The sequence below is a fragment of the Marmota monax genome, unplaced genomic scaffold (genome assembly GCF_021218885.2).
Source record: "Marmota monax isolate L192 unplaced genomic scaffold, Marmota_monax_Labrador192_F-V1.1 WCK01_AAM20220418_F8-fsc00366, whole genome shotgun sequence".
Classification (NCBI taxonomy): Eukaryota; Metazoa; Chordata; class Mammalia; order Rodentia; family Sciuridae; genus Marmota; species Marmota monax.
In genome coordinates, this window is record NW_026693123.1 from 208,368 (window position 1) to 226,218 (window position 17,851).

The following is a 17,851-nucleotide window of genomic DNA, read 5'->3' on the forward strand; positions in this document are numbered from 1 at the left end:
TATACATAATCCACCTTGGCCATGAAAGCCTGGGAGATACTAAGTGTGGGAACCATCCAAAATCTTGCAGTTAAAAATAAATGTTACTGTCATCAACAATATCACAAAAACATCAGATAGGTGAAGATTGTTTTGGAAGAAATATTATACAAATTTACTGGTGTTAGTGTGTGTGCATATAACATGAATATACATGTATTTACATATACGCACATAAGTATGTGCATGAATATAAAACAGACCCTTTGAAATTAAAAAACAACTTCCTAATAACTACTTTTACTTCCTCATACTGAGAGTCAAGGCAGTAAGGCTGTGCCCCCCCACCCCCACCCTACAGAGTCAAGGAAGCTGAGAGCTGCCCCTGCCCCAGCCTGCCTGCTCTCTCACAGGCTGACTAAATCTGCATGTGTATTTCCTGCCTTTTGTCCCACTTGGCTGCTTCTTCTCTTTTAAAAGCCTTTCTGGCTTTCAAAGATAGAAATCTGAAACCAAAAATTTTCTTCTACATTCCTTCAAAGCTGGCTTTGCATAAAACCTACTTTCCTACCAATTGGACTCCTAATATCCGTGGAGTTATTAGATCAATAAATAAAAAACAGTAAGGAGTAGCATCTTATCCAAGTGGTTATAGTTCCACCCTAGAACAAACACATGCATGCATACACACTCATACATTCTCAAGTTCCATATGTTCTTGAGAACAGCATTTGCCTCGTCATGCATCCAACATCTGAAAAATGAAAATCGAGCAAGCTCACTGGTTCATCTTTACTGTCAAAAAATATTCATGAATTCTAATACTAACAGAGGTTTGATTGAGTTAAGGGGATTACAGGTGATCTTTCCCTCTGTTTTTCTAAATTTGGATAATAAATTATGTTGCTTATAAAAATTTTTAAGTTTAGCTAATACATAGTATGTGTGCTCCTCTTCTGAAATTTGATCTGAAATCAGTTCATGGATAGAATTCCTGCCTTCTGGGGTGTTATATATTTACAATTTCTACCTTTATTACCTCAATGTGAGTTTGTTTTAAATACCAGAGAGTCTTCAATCCTTAGAACCATAGCACAATATTATAATAAATAAAATCTGAATGCATTTTTTTTTTTTTTTTTTATGTTAGAAACATTTTTAATATTTGATGTTGACAGGTTGATGTCAAAAAGCCCAAGGGTATGTCTGCATATTTTCCCTCATGCACCATCCACAACAAACTCCTAGCCCAGGATCCTCTCTCTTCAGATATTAAGAAAGATGTAAAAAGTTAAACTTCTGTGGTAGAAATAGGCCCAAAAGGAAACAAATAAACCAGCTGTTGGGCTAACTGTTCCCTTTCCCACAGGTCTAGGTGAACTGGCCTCAGCTGACAAGTTACCATCTGTCTCTGCCTGGTTGCAACCCAAGGAGAAGGGAAAAAACATTTATGTTATTTCCTAAGAAAATCAACTTAGGTGTTGAATATTTACTTGAATTTTTATCAGGAAGCCGATCTATCTTCCACACCACAGCCCGGTAGGCACTCTCATATTTGGCTGACCCCACAGTGACCTGAATGACAGGTTCAGATTCAGGTTCATGTAAACTCCCCAGACAGGCCCTGCGGTTCATTTTGGCTTTCAGGGACTTCTGCCTCTGGAGGTTCATGGTCCAGAGAGCCTTGATCCACTGAGACGGGACAGGAAAGTGTATCATTATATTGTCACAGCACCTCAAGGAAGTAGAGTGGGATGGCCTCTGAGCCAACGGGGCCATGTTGACAAAGGCCTGAAGTTCCACGTAGGCGCCTTGGACAACCACGATGGACTTCACAGAAAAGGGAAGCTCGTCCCCATCATACAAAGTCTTAAAACGCATCAGCTCAAACCGGCAGGCATCAAGAGGGACAAACTTAACGATTCTTGACTGCTGATATTCTTGTCCTTTCACACACTTATGAAAATGGTAGTCAAGAATCTCGATCCACTTCTTTTCTGGATCTTTTTCAAAACAGCATTCATCTTGCTTTTGCAGTCCAAGGTCATTCAAGGTTAAAAAGCACTCCACGTTCCCATTCACAAAGCAGAGGCAATGGATTTGAGTTATGACAGCACTTTCAACCAATTTCCCATCCTCTTTTGTGACTTTACCCCAAAAGTTGTCCACAATTTCCAGGGAAATTTCTTGCTCCTCATAGTTCTTCTTTGGTTTGGGAACGACTGGCAGCTTCAGCAGCTCCTCCTCCACAGTAGTCAGAAAGTCCAGGAAGTCCCGGTACTCTGTGGACCCCAACTTCAACATCTGCTCTACGTCTGGTTCATGAACGACTTCTGTCTTAGAATGGTATTTCCTTTTTTCTGTGTAAGACACATGTTCAATCTTCACAGTATGGATTTTCCCCGCCACACTAAAGTTCTCAACTTTGGGTTCAGAAAGTCTGCAATGTGGGTCAAGCTGGAACTCTTTGAATGGCTTCTCCAAGCCCTTCTCATAATACATTTGCAAAATTCCTCCGGGTAAGACTTTCAGAAAAATTGGGCCCCATTGCCGGGAAGACATCATGTTCTTCTTTTCAGGGATTCTCAGCATGAAGGACCATCCGGCTTTGGGCTGACTCCTGAAAAGCGTATGGGGGACAAAGGAAGAGATAGAGTCTTCGGCATAGGGACACTGCGCAGACAAATTTCCAAGAGGGTCTTGGTGCTCGGCTGACTGGAAGTGTTCAAGCTTCTCACAGATGTAGTCAAGGGAACATTTATTTAGGCTTTTTTGATCCATAGGCATCTCCCTGTCTCTTGATGAGAAAGTCTTTCTGCTTCCCAAGGGGTCAAAGGTGAACTGAGAAGTGCTGCCTTCATCTTTCCAAAATGGACTTGAAAAAGCGCAGTCCTCCTGAAAATACTGAAACTGGGGAGCATCACTTTGCAGACCTCCACCTTCAGCCTGCTGAGGACTCGTTTCATCTGAGAGACCCACTCTGGGAGCTGGAGGTGTACATGAGGGGTCCTTAGGTACGAAAGCCTGGGAGACACAGGTGGACTTAGTAGACAATAAGGAGGAACCTGTTCCTGCTGGCACAAGTGGACAGTTTGGAGAAGATTCTGGAATGGGATAAAGGACATGAACCCCTGATTTAGGGATGCTGGGAAAACCTGGGAAGTCTTTGGTTGGTGTAGAAAGGGGAGAATTACTTGGAGGTCCCGGACTAAAGTAAAAATCAACAATGGGAGAAGACAGCGGGGTACTGCTGGTGGAGGAAGGCCCACTGGGAAATTCTCTGAGACCAGGCAGGTTCAGTTTAAGTCCATTTGGTCTACAGACACTTTGATTCTCCAGAGGGAAATTCTTGGACTTTGGAGAAGACTGAAAAGCAGGGTCGTCATCAAAGGTGACCCAATTGCCTGGGTTTGTGGAGCACATCTTCAGGAGGAGGCTGTGGCCTTGTCAAGGAACCAGATATGTTGTCTGTGCAGCGTAGCTGGGGCTCCGACTCTAGCCGCCGCCATCCACACTGGGAGGGGTGGGGGGCCTGAATGCATTTTTTAAGGATTTTTTTATGGTTCTGAACACTTAAAAAGTGAGTCTTTAACATTTTGTTCATGTTTATATCATTTTATCCAACTCAGAAACTCCACTGCAAACAATGCAATGCTAATTAAAGCAAACACAGGAAAACCTGTGATAAGGACAAATGATGAATTTGCAGGAAGCTCCATGAAATGAAAAGATCAAATCCTGAGACTCATTTTGGCGGGTTGTGTTGTTCTCATAAACTCTGTCAAAACCGACTTACCTGAACAAATGTTCAGAAAACATTATTAACAACACATTTTTAAAAAAATTTTTTTTTTAGTTGTTGACAGATCTTTATTTATTTTTATGCAGTGTTGAGAATCCAACCCAGTGCCTCACACATGCTGGGCAAGTGCACTTCCACTGAGCCCCAGCCCCAGTCCCTGTTAAGGACATGTTTTAAAGAACTGGGTTCAGCTGGGCAAGGTGGCTCAAGCCTATAATCCCAGTGGCTCAAGAGGCAAAGGCAAAAGGATCCCAAGTTCAAGGCCAGCCTCACCAACTAAATAAGGCCCTAAGCAAAATCAGCTTTAACTTGGGGAAAGCCTGATGCAAAATAAAAAATAAACAGGGCTAGAGATGTAGCTCAGGGTTAAACACCTCTGGGTTCAAGAGTAAGGACTATATATTGTTTTGCTCACAAATGTGAAGGCTTAAACATTACTTCCAACTCTTTGACATTAACAGTCTCTAACTTGTCCTATACAATATGAGCCATATTTTAAATAGTTATTAAAACAATTCTCATAAAATGTCTATATGGTTTATTGAAAATAAAAATATTTTTCTAATATGTTGCCCATACAGACCTAATAAAATCTTTAATTATAAAAAGACATGCTAAAAATGAGCCAAGTTACTGGAAGATCTATTTATAATCACAACACCATCTCATCTATTTCCATGCAGTCTGTCATAGTAAGGGGTAAGGAAATTTGTATCCATCAGATCATTTGGAGCGCAGCAGAGTGGCTCCACATGGACTCTGAAGCAGGCTGAACTGCAAAGGCAAGGACATTCATCTTGGAATCAGGATGAAGCTGGGTTTCACTTCTCCGCTGATCATCTGTATTTAGGCAATTTAGCGACTCAGCCAGTTTCTTTATTCTTAAAATGGAATGATCTTTCCTACCTCATACAGTTTCATGAGCCTTCAATTAGCCCTTGAATGTACCAATCATTACTAGAGGTACTTGATGGATACTGATTTCTCTTTCAAAATAGAGACCAAGTTAGAATCCCTACATAGAGGGCTGCACTGGTAAGGTGATGATGTCCACACTGCTTATTGATAAAGTTAGTAACAGCCAGTGGAGCACAGGGTCAAGGACCAGCATGTGAGCACAACTGGCTCCTAACCTGATGTTAACCCTCACTCCCTGTGTGACCATGGGCAAATCCCATTATCTCAGCAAGCTTCAGGTGTCTCATCTGTGAAATGGGCACAGGCATCAATCTCTTAGGGTTGCTGTAATGACTTGTGAAATAATCCATGGAAAGCATTGATTGCTAAAAACTATGCCTGTGGGCCCTGTCCTAATATTCAGGAAATGTTACCTATTATTAGTAACAAGCTATTTTCCACTTCAGAAAACACAGTATTAATCTCTCACTGTTAATCAAGTATTAAATTGAGCTAAATCATTATATTCCTATAGGTATAGATTAGTGTAAAACTTTTTTTAAAAGTTCCTCATTCTTTCTTATCAAAGCTGAGGGTTTATAACATCTGCTGTTGTCATTAAATTCAGGAGCTAAAACAATCCCCTGATTTCCCCTTGTTCCAAAATTTACTTGCATTCTGTGGGGCTATCAAGCTATCAACACCATTTTCAAATGAGCAAAGACATAAGCAAGAGCAGAAAACAATGAAATCCAAATGGGAAAACCATAAATGTATATGTTCTACATAGGTGTCTGACAGATATATAACCAAAAAGCAAGTCTATCACATTAGTAATGGCAATGACTATTTAAGTGACAATTCTGTTACTATTTCTTTTTCTTTTTTTTTAATTTGTTCCAATTAGTTACACATGACAGTCAAATACATTTTGACACACTGTACACAAATGGAGCACAACTTCTCATTCCTCTGGCTGTACGTGGTAGAGTTATACCCATCATGTAATCATACATGTATGTAAGGTAATGTCCACCTCATTTCACCATCCTTCCCAACTCCACACCCACTCCCTTCCCATCACTCCCCTCTGTCCAATCCAAACCCTGTTGATATTTAACATAGACGTTCATACAAATTCATCTTCGAGAAGTTCATTCCTTTCTTCCTTTTATGAACTGGGGATAGAACCCAGGGGCGCTTAACCACTGAGCCATATCCCCAGCCCTTTAAAATTTTTTTTTTTTTTTTTTTTTTTTTTTTTTTTTTACAGACAGTATCTCACTATATTGCTTAGGGCCTCACCAAGTTGCTGAGGCTGGTTTTAAACTAGCAATCCTCCTGCCTCAGCCTCCAGAGGCACTGAGATTATAGGAGAGAGCCACCGCACCCGTCTCTTTCTTAATTCTTTGATTTCAAAGTAAATTCCATATTGCTTCTGCATTTTTTTTCCAAGCACAGAGGACCATTTCTGAAAATCCTGTGTTGCTTTCTAGTGGGATACAGTCTGATCTACACAGGCCTATGTTGTCTTTCTATATCATTCTCTCAGTGTTGAAAAAAGAACCACTCACTTTAAACAGATAGTCCCCGCTACCCAGGAGGCTAAAGCAGGAGGATCATTTGAGCCCAGGAATTTGAGGCCAACCTGAGCTACTACATAGGAAGAACCCTGTCTCCAAAAAAAAAAAAAAAAAAAAAAAAAAATGATGTATGAGAATGTACCTAGAAATGCTTTCATTTTAACTATAAACTATCATTTTAAGTGGTGTGTCACAATCAACACCATTTTTTTTTTGTAGTTGTAAATGGACAGAATGTCTTTATTTTATTTGTTTATTTTTATGTGGTGCTAAGGATCAAACCCAGTGCCTCACGCATGCTAGGTAAGCGCTGTGCCGCTGAGGTACAGCCCCAGCCCTATCAACACCATTTTAAGTGGAAACTTTAAAAGAAATTTCTGTGATATGTATATCACAGTCAAAATTTTAACTAATTCAACAATTAAGTATATGTTGTGTATATGTCAATCCTTAGCATGAAAAAAATGATTAAAATACAGATTGCTCTAGGAGGTTCACAGTGTAGGAAAAAGACATATTAATGAGCAACTATATTATGGTTAGTTTACTATGGTCACAATGATGTACCTATTATCAACTGTAATTATTTTGTTTTAGTAAATTGATCTATACATCCTAAACTACACATCCATACATTTTAAATCTATTTTTTAGAAATCTATAGATTTTAAACTTCAGTAACTTTTAACATGCTATAAATCTCATTATTTTCAGAAGACTTCATTTAATCCAACACAGAGTTTTCATAAAAGATCTATTTACATACACAAAGGTTATCTAATGAGGCAGATTAGCTTATTTCTTAGTACCTAAACAAAATTCCTAACAGGCACAAGGATTGATCACAGCTACGGACTGAAATAACTTAAAATGGATTTAAAACTAATTTTAAAAATAAAGTTAACAAACAATTTATAAAGCTGTAATAATTCACGGTAGTTTTATAGTCTAAAGTTTTGTATACAGGTGGCATTTAATGTTAATCAGGTGGAGTTTGTTTCTTTTTTATCTCTTGAAAATTTCTTTTTAGTATGTGGAAAATTAGAATCAGACAGTAAAAAAACCACTGGGCACAAAGTTGCTCACATAAATATTGGGTCTCACTGATTTCAGTATTTTATAAATACTCTGTTCAAATTCTTGTCCTAACAACACATCATAAAGACAAATGAATATTATTAAGCATTTCCCTGGACTTCAGATAAGATAGATTTGAAAATGAGAAAATAATGGAATCTTAAGGCAAATGGAGGGATATAGCCTTTATATCTACAATTTGAACACAGATCTGCAAAAATAATCCAATACACTAATATTTACAATGATTTTCTTCAAATGGTCAAATTATAGATGATTTTAAATTTCTTTCTAGCATCTCCCTGCTCCCCACTCCTGGCAACAGCCACCCCCACCATCACTTTTATAACTAGGGGAAAATTTTTCTTTAAAAAAAAAAAAAAAGCACTCTAAAAGGACAGATCCCTAAGTCATTCTTTAGCACTACTATTTGGCTCAATTATTAGACTATACTTCTGTGCAAAATTTACATGTCAAATTTCCTCTAAAAAGATTCCGCAACTGTAGTCTTGGTGAATTCATTTAAACAATGACATCTAGATTGTAGCTTTAAGCTTTAATTAGAATCCTTTTGACCTTAAAGTAAAAATGGGAAGATGCTGAAGTCTTCCAGCCATCTGCAGAATTACAAAGTATTTGAACCAGTGTGATGACTATGATTCCTATGGGACTGTGGACTGAAAGCTGGCAACAGAACTTTTATCAATGTGAGCACACTGGGGCTCTCTCAACCCCTAGCTTGCCTGGGGCTCTGCTCTCTGATGTTTATAGCTTTAGGGCTTTGATTTTATGAGGATGCGCCTTCACTGGCCTCAGAACCAATCTGGTCCTCACTCTGATTTTCTTCTAACTTTACAGCTGCACGTTTCATACCATCTGCTGCTTCCAGAAATCCTTCTCTTCCAGTAAAAGCAGAGCATGAGAAATGCATCCTTTAATGACATTCTCCATAGTTCCCCTGAAAACACACACATACACACAGGCACACTCTACCATATACATCACATGCCCCACACCGACATACACAAGCCGCCTACTCCACATACACGCACACCACATTTCATATATACACATGCAAATGCTGTATGGCACATACTCCACACACACCCACATACACAAACATACCACACATTCATACCACACACACACCAATATACATTACATACACTACACACATTCTATACACACACACACACACTATACATCTCATGCACACACACACACAAACACCCCATACACAGTATAATGACACATATATACACATCACACCCAGAAACATCTGCTCCATACACCCAGCCTATCAAAGTAGAGTAAGCTACATATATGCCAAATAACAATGAATATCAACACACTATCTGAGGTCTTCTAAAGCACATCAAGACCTCAGTTCTTCAATATCAAGGTTTTCAGAGAAAAGTTTAATCTAAAACAACTATTGCTACTTATATGATAAAGCTAATGTCCACTGCTCCAATAGAACAAAATCAAATGATAGGGTTAATTAAAATTCTTTCCTATCCTTGATTTTTTTTTAATATTTATTTTTTAGTTATAGGTGGACATAATGTCTTTATTTTACTTTAGGTGGTGCTAAGGATCGAAACCTGTGCCTCACACATGCTAGGCGAGCGCTCAACCTCTGAGCCACAACCCCAGCCCATCCTTGATTTTTGAATACATTTATTCTTACTATGCCTATTCAAGACAATAAAAAAATTAAATAAGAATAAAATATCCTCAAAGAAAATGTTATTTGCCCTAAAAGCAAATAAATGAAATAGTCCATAAAACAAATTGAACACTGCATAACAGCAGTTTCATTTAAAGCTGACATCAGTAAGGGTCATGGGGAGGGATCAGATATTGATTTGAGTGCTTTATTTATTATTGCATTATTTATTGATTCAGTTAAAACTACTGTCTCCAAAACATTTTTATAATTCCCACGAGTGTAGATTTGTTTTTGTTGCTGTTGTTGTTTAACTAATTCAACTCTCAGAATCTTAGGCTCTTGGTTTTAAAAATCAGCACAGATAAAAGCTTTTCACTATTTAGCATTTCCCTAAAGCAAAGTCTGTATCATAAACCACGTTTCAGCCACATGCTCATCCAGTGTCTTTAAAACATCCTGAATTGCAGACATGAGCTGTATCTTCACATCTTACACATTCACTCATTCTGAGAACACGTTTGTGGGCCTTCTGCAAGGTTTCAGAAGAAAACAGAACACACACTAAGCCTTAGAGGAACCCCCACACTGGAATCTCTGTCACTAGTTTTTGACCCACAGGCTATAGTTTTAGGGAAGAGCTACTTTGGTGACACCAAACTGCTGTCACTTCTGAACTCAGAGTTCCCTCATGTTGACTTGAGCAACAAGCTAACCTTGGAAACAACTGAACATAAATAAATCTGCATGCATGCAAACCCCACCTCACTTGAGCAGGAGAGGCTGGAGAGCAGGAATAAATGACCCTATACATTTTGTTTCTTATTACCACAGTAAAACATCGATTGTGGGAATTTTAGAAAACCAATGAGCAAAAGGAAAATAAAAATCCGGGGTGATGGTGGCTGGGGGTGAGAGCTTAATGGTAGCAAGTCCCTGGATTCCATGTGCAAGTCCCTGGATTCCATGCCCAGCACTGTCTAAAATAAAAATTAAAATAAATAAAATCATCTAGGTGTAACATTTCATCTAAAGACGAGACTAGAAGATTAATATCTTTCAAATCCCCACCATACAATATACTAAATTTCTTTAAATATAAAGAAATTTAAACATTAATTTTTTTTAAATGTTAAGTTTTTTAAATGTTAAATTCTTTCCAGGGGAAAGAACATTTACTATACCTGCCACCTACTGATTGAAACAATGTATATTTTGTTTCAATCAGTAGGTGGCAGGTATAGTAAAAGTTTATTGACCTAGACAATCTCTAAAATAGTCTGAATTCTATTCCTGTACTATATACAGAACTCTGAAGCACTGATGTTTAAATTAACTAGTCTAAATTGGAATCTTTCCCAGAGAATAAAAATATCATATTTATAAATAATATTACATTAAAAAATTATCAGGTATGTGACATCATAGGAGACCTTCATACATGAGAAATTCAAGTTAGGAGTAACTGAAACTTTGTAGGTTACCCAGAGTCTCTGTAATTTACCATGAAAGATGCTTAGCAATTAGAGAGCAAGTTTCAAACTTATACCTTTTTTAAAAATCACACCCAAAACTTAATAGGGCTTATAATTTTTCTGTAATTCAACATCAAGAAAACAGATTCATTTCCTATAAAATATTAAAATTAAATACTAAAGTAAATCTTAAGAGCACTAGTACAATACGGCACACACAAAAACATCTCTTTGCTGATTTTCTGCTCAATGATGCTGAGAGAATGATAATCTAGGGTCACATATGCAGAGAAAAGAGGGGCTAATAGAAATGCAGTTCTCAAGCTAATGGTGACCACAATCATTGCGACAGGCTGAACACTGCAGGACTTGCTCGGGACTAGAAACAGAACACAGGAAAAAATGGAAGGTGTCCATGTCATTTGGTTATCCAGTTACATCATGTGGGTTCACAAGGCCAAGAACTGATGGAGAGGATTTATTCTTTAATCTTCTAAACCACATGCTTCCTCAGAAGTGTTCTTCCTATTGATGAATACATTTGCATAATTGAATCAATAATAACAAATGAATTAAAGAAAAATATCACACACTGTAAAAATAAGTGTACCTAACATGAAGGTATTTATTTATTTATTTGTACCAGGGATTGAACCCAGAGATGCTTCAACACTAAGCCACATCCCCAGCCCTTTTTATTTTTTTATTTTGAGACAGGGTCTCACTAAGTTGCTGAAGCTGGCTTTGAACTTGCTATCCTTCTGTCTCAGTTTCCCAAGCAGCTGGGATTACAGACGTGTGCCCTCATGCCTGGCCAGGAAGGCATTTAAACCATCATTTTGCTTGTTCCTAGAGTATCTACCAATAACAACAAAGAATGTGCTTAAAGTTATATCCACGTATATATAATATGTCAAAAAACACTCTACTGTCATGTACATATAAAAAGAACAACAACTAAAAAGCTACTTTCGCTAACATCCTACTAATAATTCAAGATAAACTCAGTTGAATGTAAGTATCTAGGGAACATCTGCAGGGATCAGCATTGTTAGGAGCCTGGGAAAACCCAATGAACTGTTCAACACAGTGCCCAGGTCTTGGCAGCAAGGACTGAGAGAGACAAAATCCAGCAGGTTAAAAATTTCCAAGCCAAACCAGTTAGAAGAGCATTGCAGCCTTTAAAAAATAAACTATCTACATTGTTGCCACTGTGTATCAGGGTGTATATTTACTGAAAACTATGCCCTAATGTTTATTAAATAATTTTCCCCCAAGAATTCAAACCAAATGTGCAAATTTAAAAAAACAATCTAAGAAATTGGGATAATAACCACCACAGGATTATGGTGGAGGCGAATACTAATATAGAAAAGTACTTTAAAAGTGGCAAAGCAAGCCAGGCACAGTGGCACACACCTGTAATTCCAGCAACTCCAGAGGCTGAGGCAGGAAGATCACAAGTTCAATGTTCAGCAACTTAGAGAGACTGTGTCTCAAAATAAAAAAAATAAATAAAAAGGCTGGAGATGTAGCTCAGTGGTAAAGTGTCCCTGGATTCAATCTTCAGATCCAACCCCTGGCCCCCCCAAAAAAAGAGAGAAAAAAATGGCAAAACACTATGCAAATTTTTATTTAAATAGACTTTAAGGAGGGGAACCTGAGAACTGCTCCAAGAAAATAAGTTTTCACAATGGATCAATTAAAGATTAATTGATCCAGACAGAGCACAGTGGTACACACTTGTAATCGCAGGGACTCGGGAGGCTGAGACAAGAGAATTGCAAGTTTGAGGTCAGCCTGAGGAACCTAGCAAAAACTTATCTCAAAATAAAAAAATTAAAAGGGCTATAGATGTAGCCCACTAATAGAGCATCTCTGGGTTCAATCCTCAGTACCAAAAATACAAAGATTAATTGTTTCTATGAAGAAAGGACTCCTAACTATGAAAATATTCCTCCCTGGGTCCATCAGTTTGCAGTAGGTCACCTAATGGGTCCTGTAGCTGCAGCTAGCATACCACAGGCACACATGCATTCTGGCCTAGCTTGGCCTCTGGTTCTTGCCCCCTGTATACCCAGCTGATGCTGCCCATGAACTCACAGAGCCAACTGCTGACTCTGGATGCTCTCCTGGAGCAAGCCCAAAGAGATTTCAGCAGAACCAAAACAAAACTGCAGAAATATTCAGGTTTCTCTTGAGGACCACCCTGTAGTAAGGACAGGAATGTGGCCAAGTGATCAAAGACTCACAACCTGCCTGGACTTGGGATGCCCAAGCCCACACTCTTTCCCCCCCTTCCCACATGTGTCCTTGGCTTTTAAAATTATATGTGGGGCTGGGGTTGTGGCTCATTGGTAGAATGCTTGCCTCACATGCACTGAGGCACTGGGGTTCAAGCCTCACCACCATATAAATAAATAAAATAAAGGTAGCTTAGTTGTCTATCTACAACTTATATATATATTCATACACACACACACACACACACACACACACACACACACTGTCTTGGTCAGTCCAGGCTTTTTAACAGAATGCCATAGACCAGGCAGTTTAAACCACCCAAAAAAAAAAAAAAAGTCATATCTGTTCACCAGCTAGACACATGGTGCAGACATGACTCTGGAATCTTTAATTTCACAATACTGATAGTATCTGAGCATCGCTAGATGCATTTCTCTCCCAGCAGCTTCTCAAAGACTCCACTATCTTATGACCAATTCTATTCCTTCACTTTACATATACACATAAAGATACACATATGTACACAAAAAATATGCAGAATTGCACAACGTGCATTAATAAATATTTTAGACTTATTTGTTTTATATTTTCATTTATATTTATTATTTATGCATTTATTATATAAATATATTTAGAGTAAGTACATATTTTTTTTTAACCCAGGCTTTAGTTACAGTATATCTTTCTGTTTACTTCTGCCTTTAACTCTCCCCATTTACTCTTCACAGAATAAAAGTATTCTACACCCTTCAGACTATATCTGACCAATAGTGAAAATAAAAGGAACCCATAGTTGAAATGTACAAACACATATTATTTGAAATGCATAAAGTTTTGTGGACTGACTGGATGGATAGATAGATGGAATAATGGGCAGACATGTAATAAAGGAAATATAGCAAACTGTTGGCAAGTGTACAATCCTGGTGGAGGGCAACTTCTTGGTATATGTTTGAAAATGTTCATAATAAAATGTTAGGAAAAAAAGAAGGAGATGGTAGAAGAGTAGAAACAAATTTTTTCTTCTCTCAAAGCACAGAGGGCTGGCTCTCTTATGGACACCTGGCTCTGTGTGTTCAACAGTTTCTTTCACTGTCTAGCACTTGCAGATTTTTATGGGGGACTGTACAAAAAATACGATCAAAATAAGAATTGTTATTTTATAACATAAGTGAAAAATTGTTTAATACACTTTAGATCTCAGAGTTAAAAACAAACAACGTCACAAGAAAATAGTACAGCATGCTTATCCTAATGATGAACCAGGGAGTTGGCAAACTTTTTCTGTAAAGAATCACACAGTAAATATTCTCAGGTATAAGAGTGACACATCTCAGTCACTATCACTACACTTTGCCATTATAGTTCAAAAACTGTCCCAGAGTAAGTAAATGGGTGTGGCCATGATCCAATAAATTTCACATGTCACAAAATATTATTGTTTGGATTTTTTTTCCAATCATTTAAAATGTCAAAATCATTCTTAGCCAAGGGCTATACAAAAAAAAGTAGGGCCCAGACGTGGCCTTGGAATCACTGTTAACAATCCACTGATTGAAAAAAAAAAAACAGAACCTTGGCAATAACCTCACCAGTTAAACCAGGTGGGGCTTACAAATACAAAAAAAATCAAGAGTGTCATCAAGCCCAATTTGGCCAGAGAGATATGACCTACCTCAGCACTAAAACCTGTTTAGGAACATGTTATTCATAATGACACTACCTCATAAAAGACAAAACCAACAGGCAGGCCTATAAATTTGCCGTATATAAACACATTATCCAAAAATACCAGCCCAGGTGACACACAAGAGGAAAAATAGCTACTTAAATAAGAAAACCGTTATGGTTTGGATTTTAAAGGCCATGTGTGGGCACCAACCTGTGGCATTACTGGGAGGTGGGGCTTAGTGGAGGGAAGTTAGGTCACTGGGGATGTGCCCTGCAGGGGATATTAGGATATTACCTCCTTCCTCTCTTTTCTGCTTCCTGGTTACTATGAAATGAGCAGTTTCCTCTACCATGGGCTCTCCACCATGATGCTCTCTCTGCCTTGCCATAGGCTCAAAGGCAACTGGACCAAATGACCACAGACTGAAACCTCTGAAAATGTGAGTCAAAATAAGCCTTTCCTCAAGGCAATGAAAAGCTGACTAAAATAGGGGCCCCTGGAGATTCCTGGAACTAATACCTATCTCAGTTCACCCTTTTTTCCTGTTCACCAATACTCACCAACATTCCATGAACCCTCCTTATGCTCACAGCAACCAATAAGAGACAGTTTAACTTTCAATTAGCCTTTTAGACAACGAATGATACGTTTAAGTAGCATATTTCTTGTTGTGACAGTTGGGGATGGGCTGTTTTCTCTTAACATAAAACTGAAGTGGCTGCTCCTCTACTTTTTCCTACCCACAAGTGGGTCAGTATCCATCAGAAGACTATACCAGGCTGAAACACACTGTCTTTGCTGCCCCCATAAAAGACCTTTTAACCCTGAACTTCTCTCCACTTAGAAAGCCTTCAGATAGTTTCACATCATAACCACTTTTTTTGGTATTTATTCTGTTTTCCCCAATTATAAAGTAATACATGCTCAGTGAAGAAAATACAGAACAGCCCAAAGGAAAAAGTCAGGTCTCTGAGTTTGTCTCTTCTTTGAAGACTATTGTGTCTTCTTTGAGTGACCAGTACGGAGACTGGTGGCAGCAATAGTAAATCCCAGTTATGTATTTGCAGTGGGCACAGAAGCACAGATAGAAGGTCAGCCTCCCCGAGGAGACCCAGTGCTTACTTGCCAGCTATGATCCTTGTAGGGGAGGACACGAGAAGCACACTGAACTCACTGCATGCAACAATGGAAAGATCAGACCTTTTCTTTTCCTAAATAACATTTTGACAAAGATCTCTTCCCCCCATCTAACTCCCTCTCTTTTTTGCTTGACAGAAAGGGTTAGACAGATTCTTTAAAACATAACGCTTCCACTGACTGTTCAAAGAGTAAGCATTTCTTAAAATTCATCAGTCTCTATTTTTAAAAGGCCTGATGTTAATGTTTGGCTCACAGCTGCTCCATCCCCCAGGAAAGGAAATTACTTTTAAAACCCTTTGAAGGAGAGACCTGCATGAATACGGAGAGATCATCGGTCTGGCCCCAGTGACTACCTTTGTTCCAGGGAAAATGACCTTCAAAAGGACCCCTTGGGTATTTCCTTGGATGTTGGTTACCACCTGCCACAAGAAGGCTCCCCTCTGTGTATTTTTGTCCTGTGGCACCATCGTAGGAAACCCCATTGACACAAAGGGAAACCAGTTCATTCAGTCCATCCCAAAATGTCACAACTCCCTCTATGAGTGGGTTTTTAAAATTAAATGATGTTTATCTTTTTTAAAAGCCCACATCATTTTTCTCAGACAGAGGGAATTTATTTTGAAATGTATGAAAAAGTACTTTTCATCCACTATTAAAATGAAAAGGGAGTATATACATATGGATATTAACTTTCTCTTTCAATTTCTAAATGGGTCAAGAAAAGCAAATATATCATTTGACCCTCCAAGAGACTGAAGTTTTTGCCATGCTTAATAAAAATTCCCCATACAAAACAAACTTGAAATCAACTTGCAAATTTAAAACCAAGCTACCCTATAGAGGGATAAGTACAGGAACTGGTAACACAACCTGTGCTGGTGTGGCAGTGTCTTTGAGGTTAATATTACAAGTTGCAGAAGCTCTAAATTGCTTCCCCTGGACTTCTGACAATTACATGAAAGTTACAAGTTCAAAGATCAGCTCATGGGCTGGGGATATAGCCCAGCTGATAGAGTACTTGCTACCTTGCATGCACAAGGCCATGGGTTCAATCCCCAGCACCACCACCAAAAAAAAAAAAAAAATCAGGTAACTCCTCAAACTCAAGAAAATGCTATGTTGCTAGTGATAGGGAACAGAGAGACCTGAGCAATGGGAACACAAGGTTAAGGAATAACCACATGCTTCTCTTTTTTAAAAAAAGTGATTTACTTGTAGCCCTGCCTGGTTTAAATCCACAGGATATGTTACATTCCTCAACAAACCATCTGCAGGAAAAATGCAGGCCCTGAAATGCTAAAAAGAAGAACATAAGTCACCCTGAAGGGGGAGACTTCTGTGAAACTTACACAGACCAGACAGGATAAGAATAACACACAGCAGATACATTAAGAATAATTCAGGGAGATAAGAATAATTCCTCCTGACCCTAAAATCTGTAAGAACATGCCGCAGCCCGGCTGGCTGGGCAAAATAACCGAGGGGGTGACAAATACCTTGTGTATGTTGATACAGCAGGAGTGGGAGCCGTTTATTGTAGGACAGGAGTGGTATTTATACATTCCACACAGCTTATCTAATTAACATAAACTAGATACAGCAGTCAACCAATCAGGAATCTCCACAGTTAATGGCTTACTTTTGTTACTTCTCAAACCACTCTCTCTGGCATTTTGCCAGGCACCATCCAGACTTGTTTACGAACTCTAACATTCCCCTGGCAAAATGCCAGGTGTTATTTTGACTTGTTTACAGACTCTAACAAGAACAGGTTCCAATTAGAACTGATAAGCAGCATCCAAAGTGACTCAGAGTTGTCATGGCAGTGGGGACTTGAAAGTCTGAGGCCATCAAGCTGTCAGACAAAAGTCAAGAGGATACCTGGGTGCGACTCTGGAAATGTCCCTAGGATCCCAATAAAACTGGAGAGCAGGAGAAATGCACCATCCCTCTCCTCTCTGAGAGGACCCTCTTTCTCCCTCTAGTATCCCCTTTTTCCATTTCCCATCCCTTCTAATAAACTCATGGCTGTGTCTCTGAGCAACATGTCTGAAATCTTTCTGGCCTGGCTGCAAGAACTGGAGTCTTCATGCCTGCCTCAGTTTCGCAGAAGGCCTGTGCCCTAGAACACTGTGGCGTAAGTCATGGTGACAGAGTAATGACAGAGCACAAGAGAACCACACAGGTCTTTTTGGGGAAAAGAGGACAAGGTAAGACTACACTTTGTCACTCCCAAATACCAGAGGACAGCTAAAATAATAATAACAACAACAATAATAATAGCAGCAACAGCAGCACTGCAATAAGCAT

The 17,851-nt window shown here is 38.8% G+C and overlaps 2 protein-coding genes across 3 annotated transcripts in view; both read right to left on the reverse strand.

Annotated features, from left to right (window-relative positions):
- The window catches only part of Dapk1 (death associated protein kinase 1), a 189,457-nt gene that overhangs the window by 140,610 nt on the left and 30,996 nt on the right, over positions 1-17,851 (reverse strand). The window lies entirely within an intron of this gene.
- Positions 1,363-3,482, reverse strand: LOC124099789 (stonin-1-like). The gene has a single exon (XM_046455012.2). The coding sequence runs from the start codon at positions 3,400-3,402 to the stop codon at positions 1,378-1,380; it is 2,025 nt and encodes a 674-aa protein (XP_046310968.1). The 5' UTR covers positions 3,403-3,482; the 3' UTR covers positions 1,363-1,377.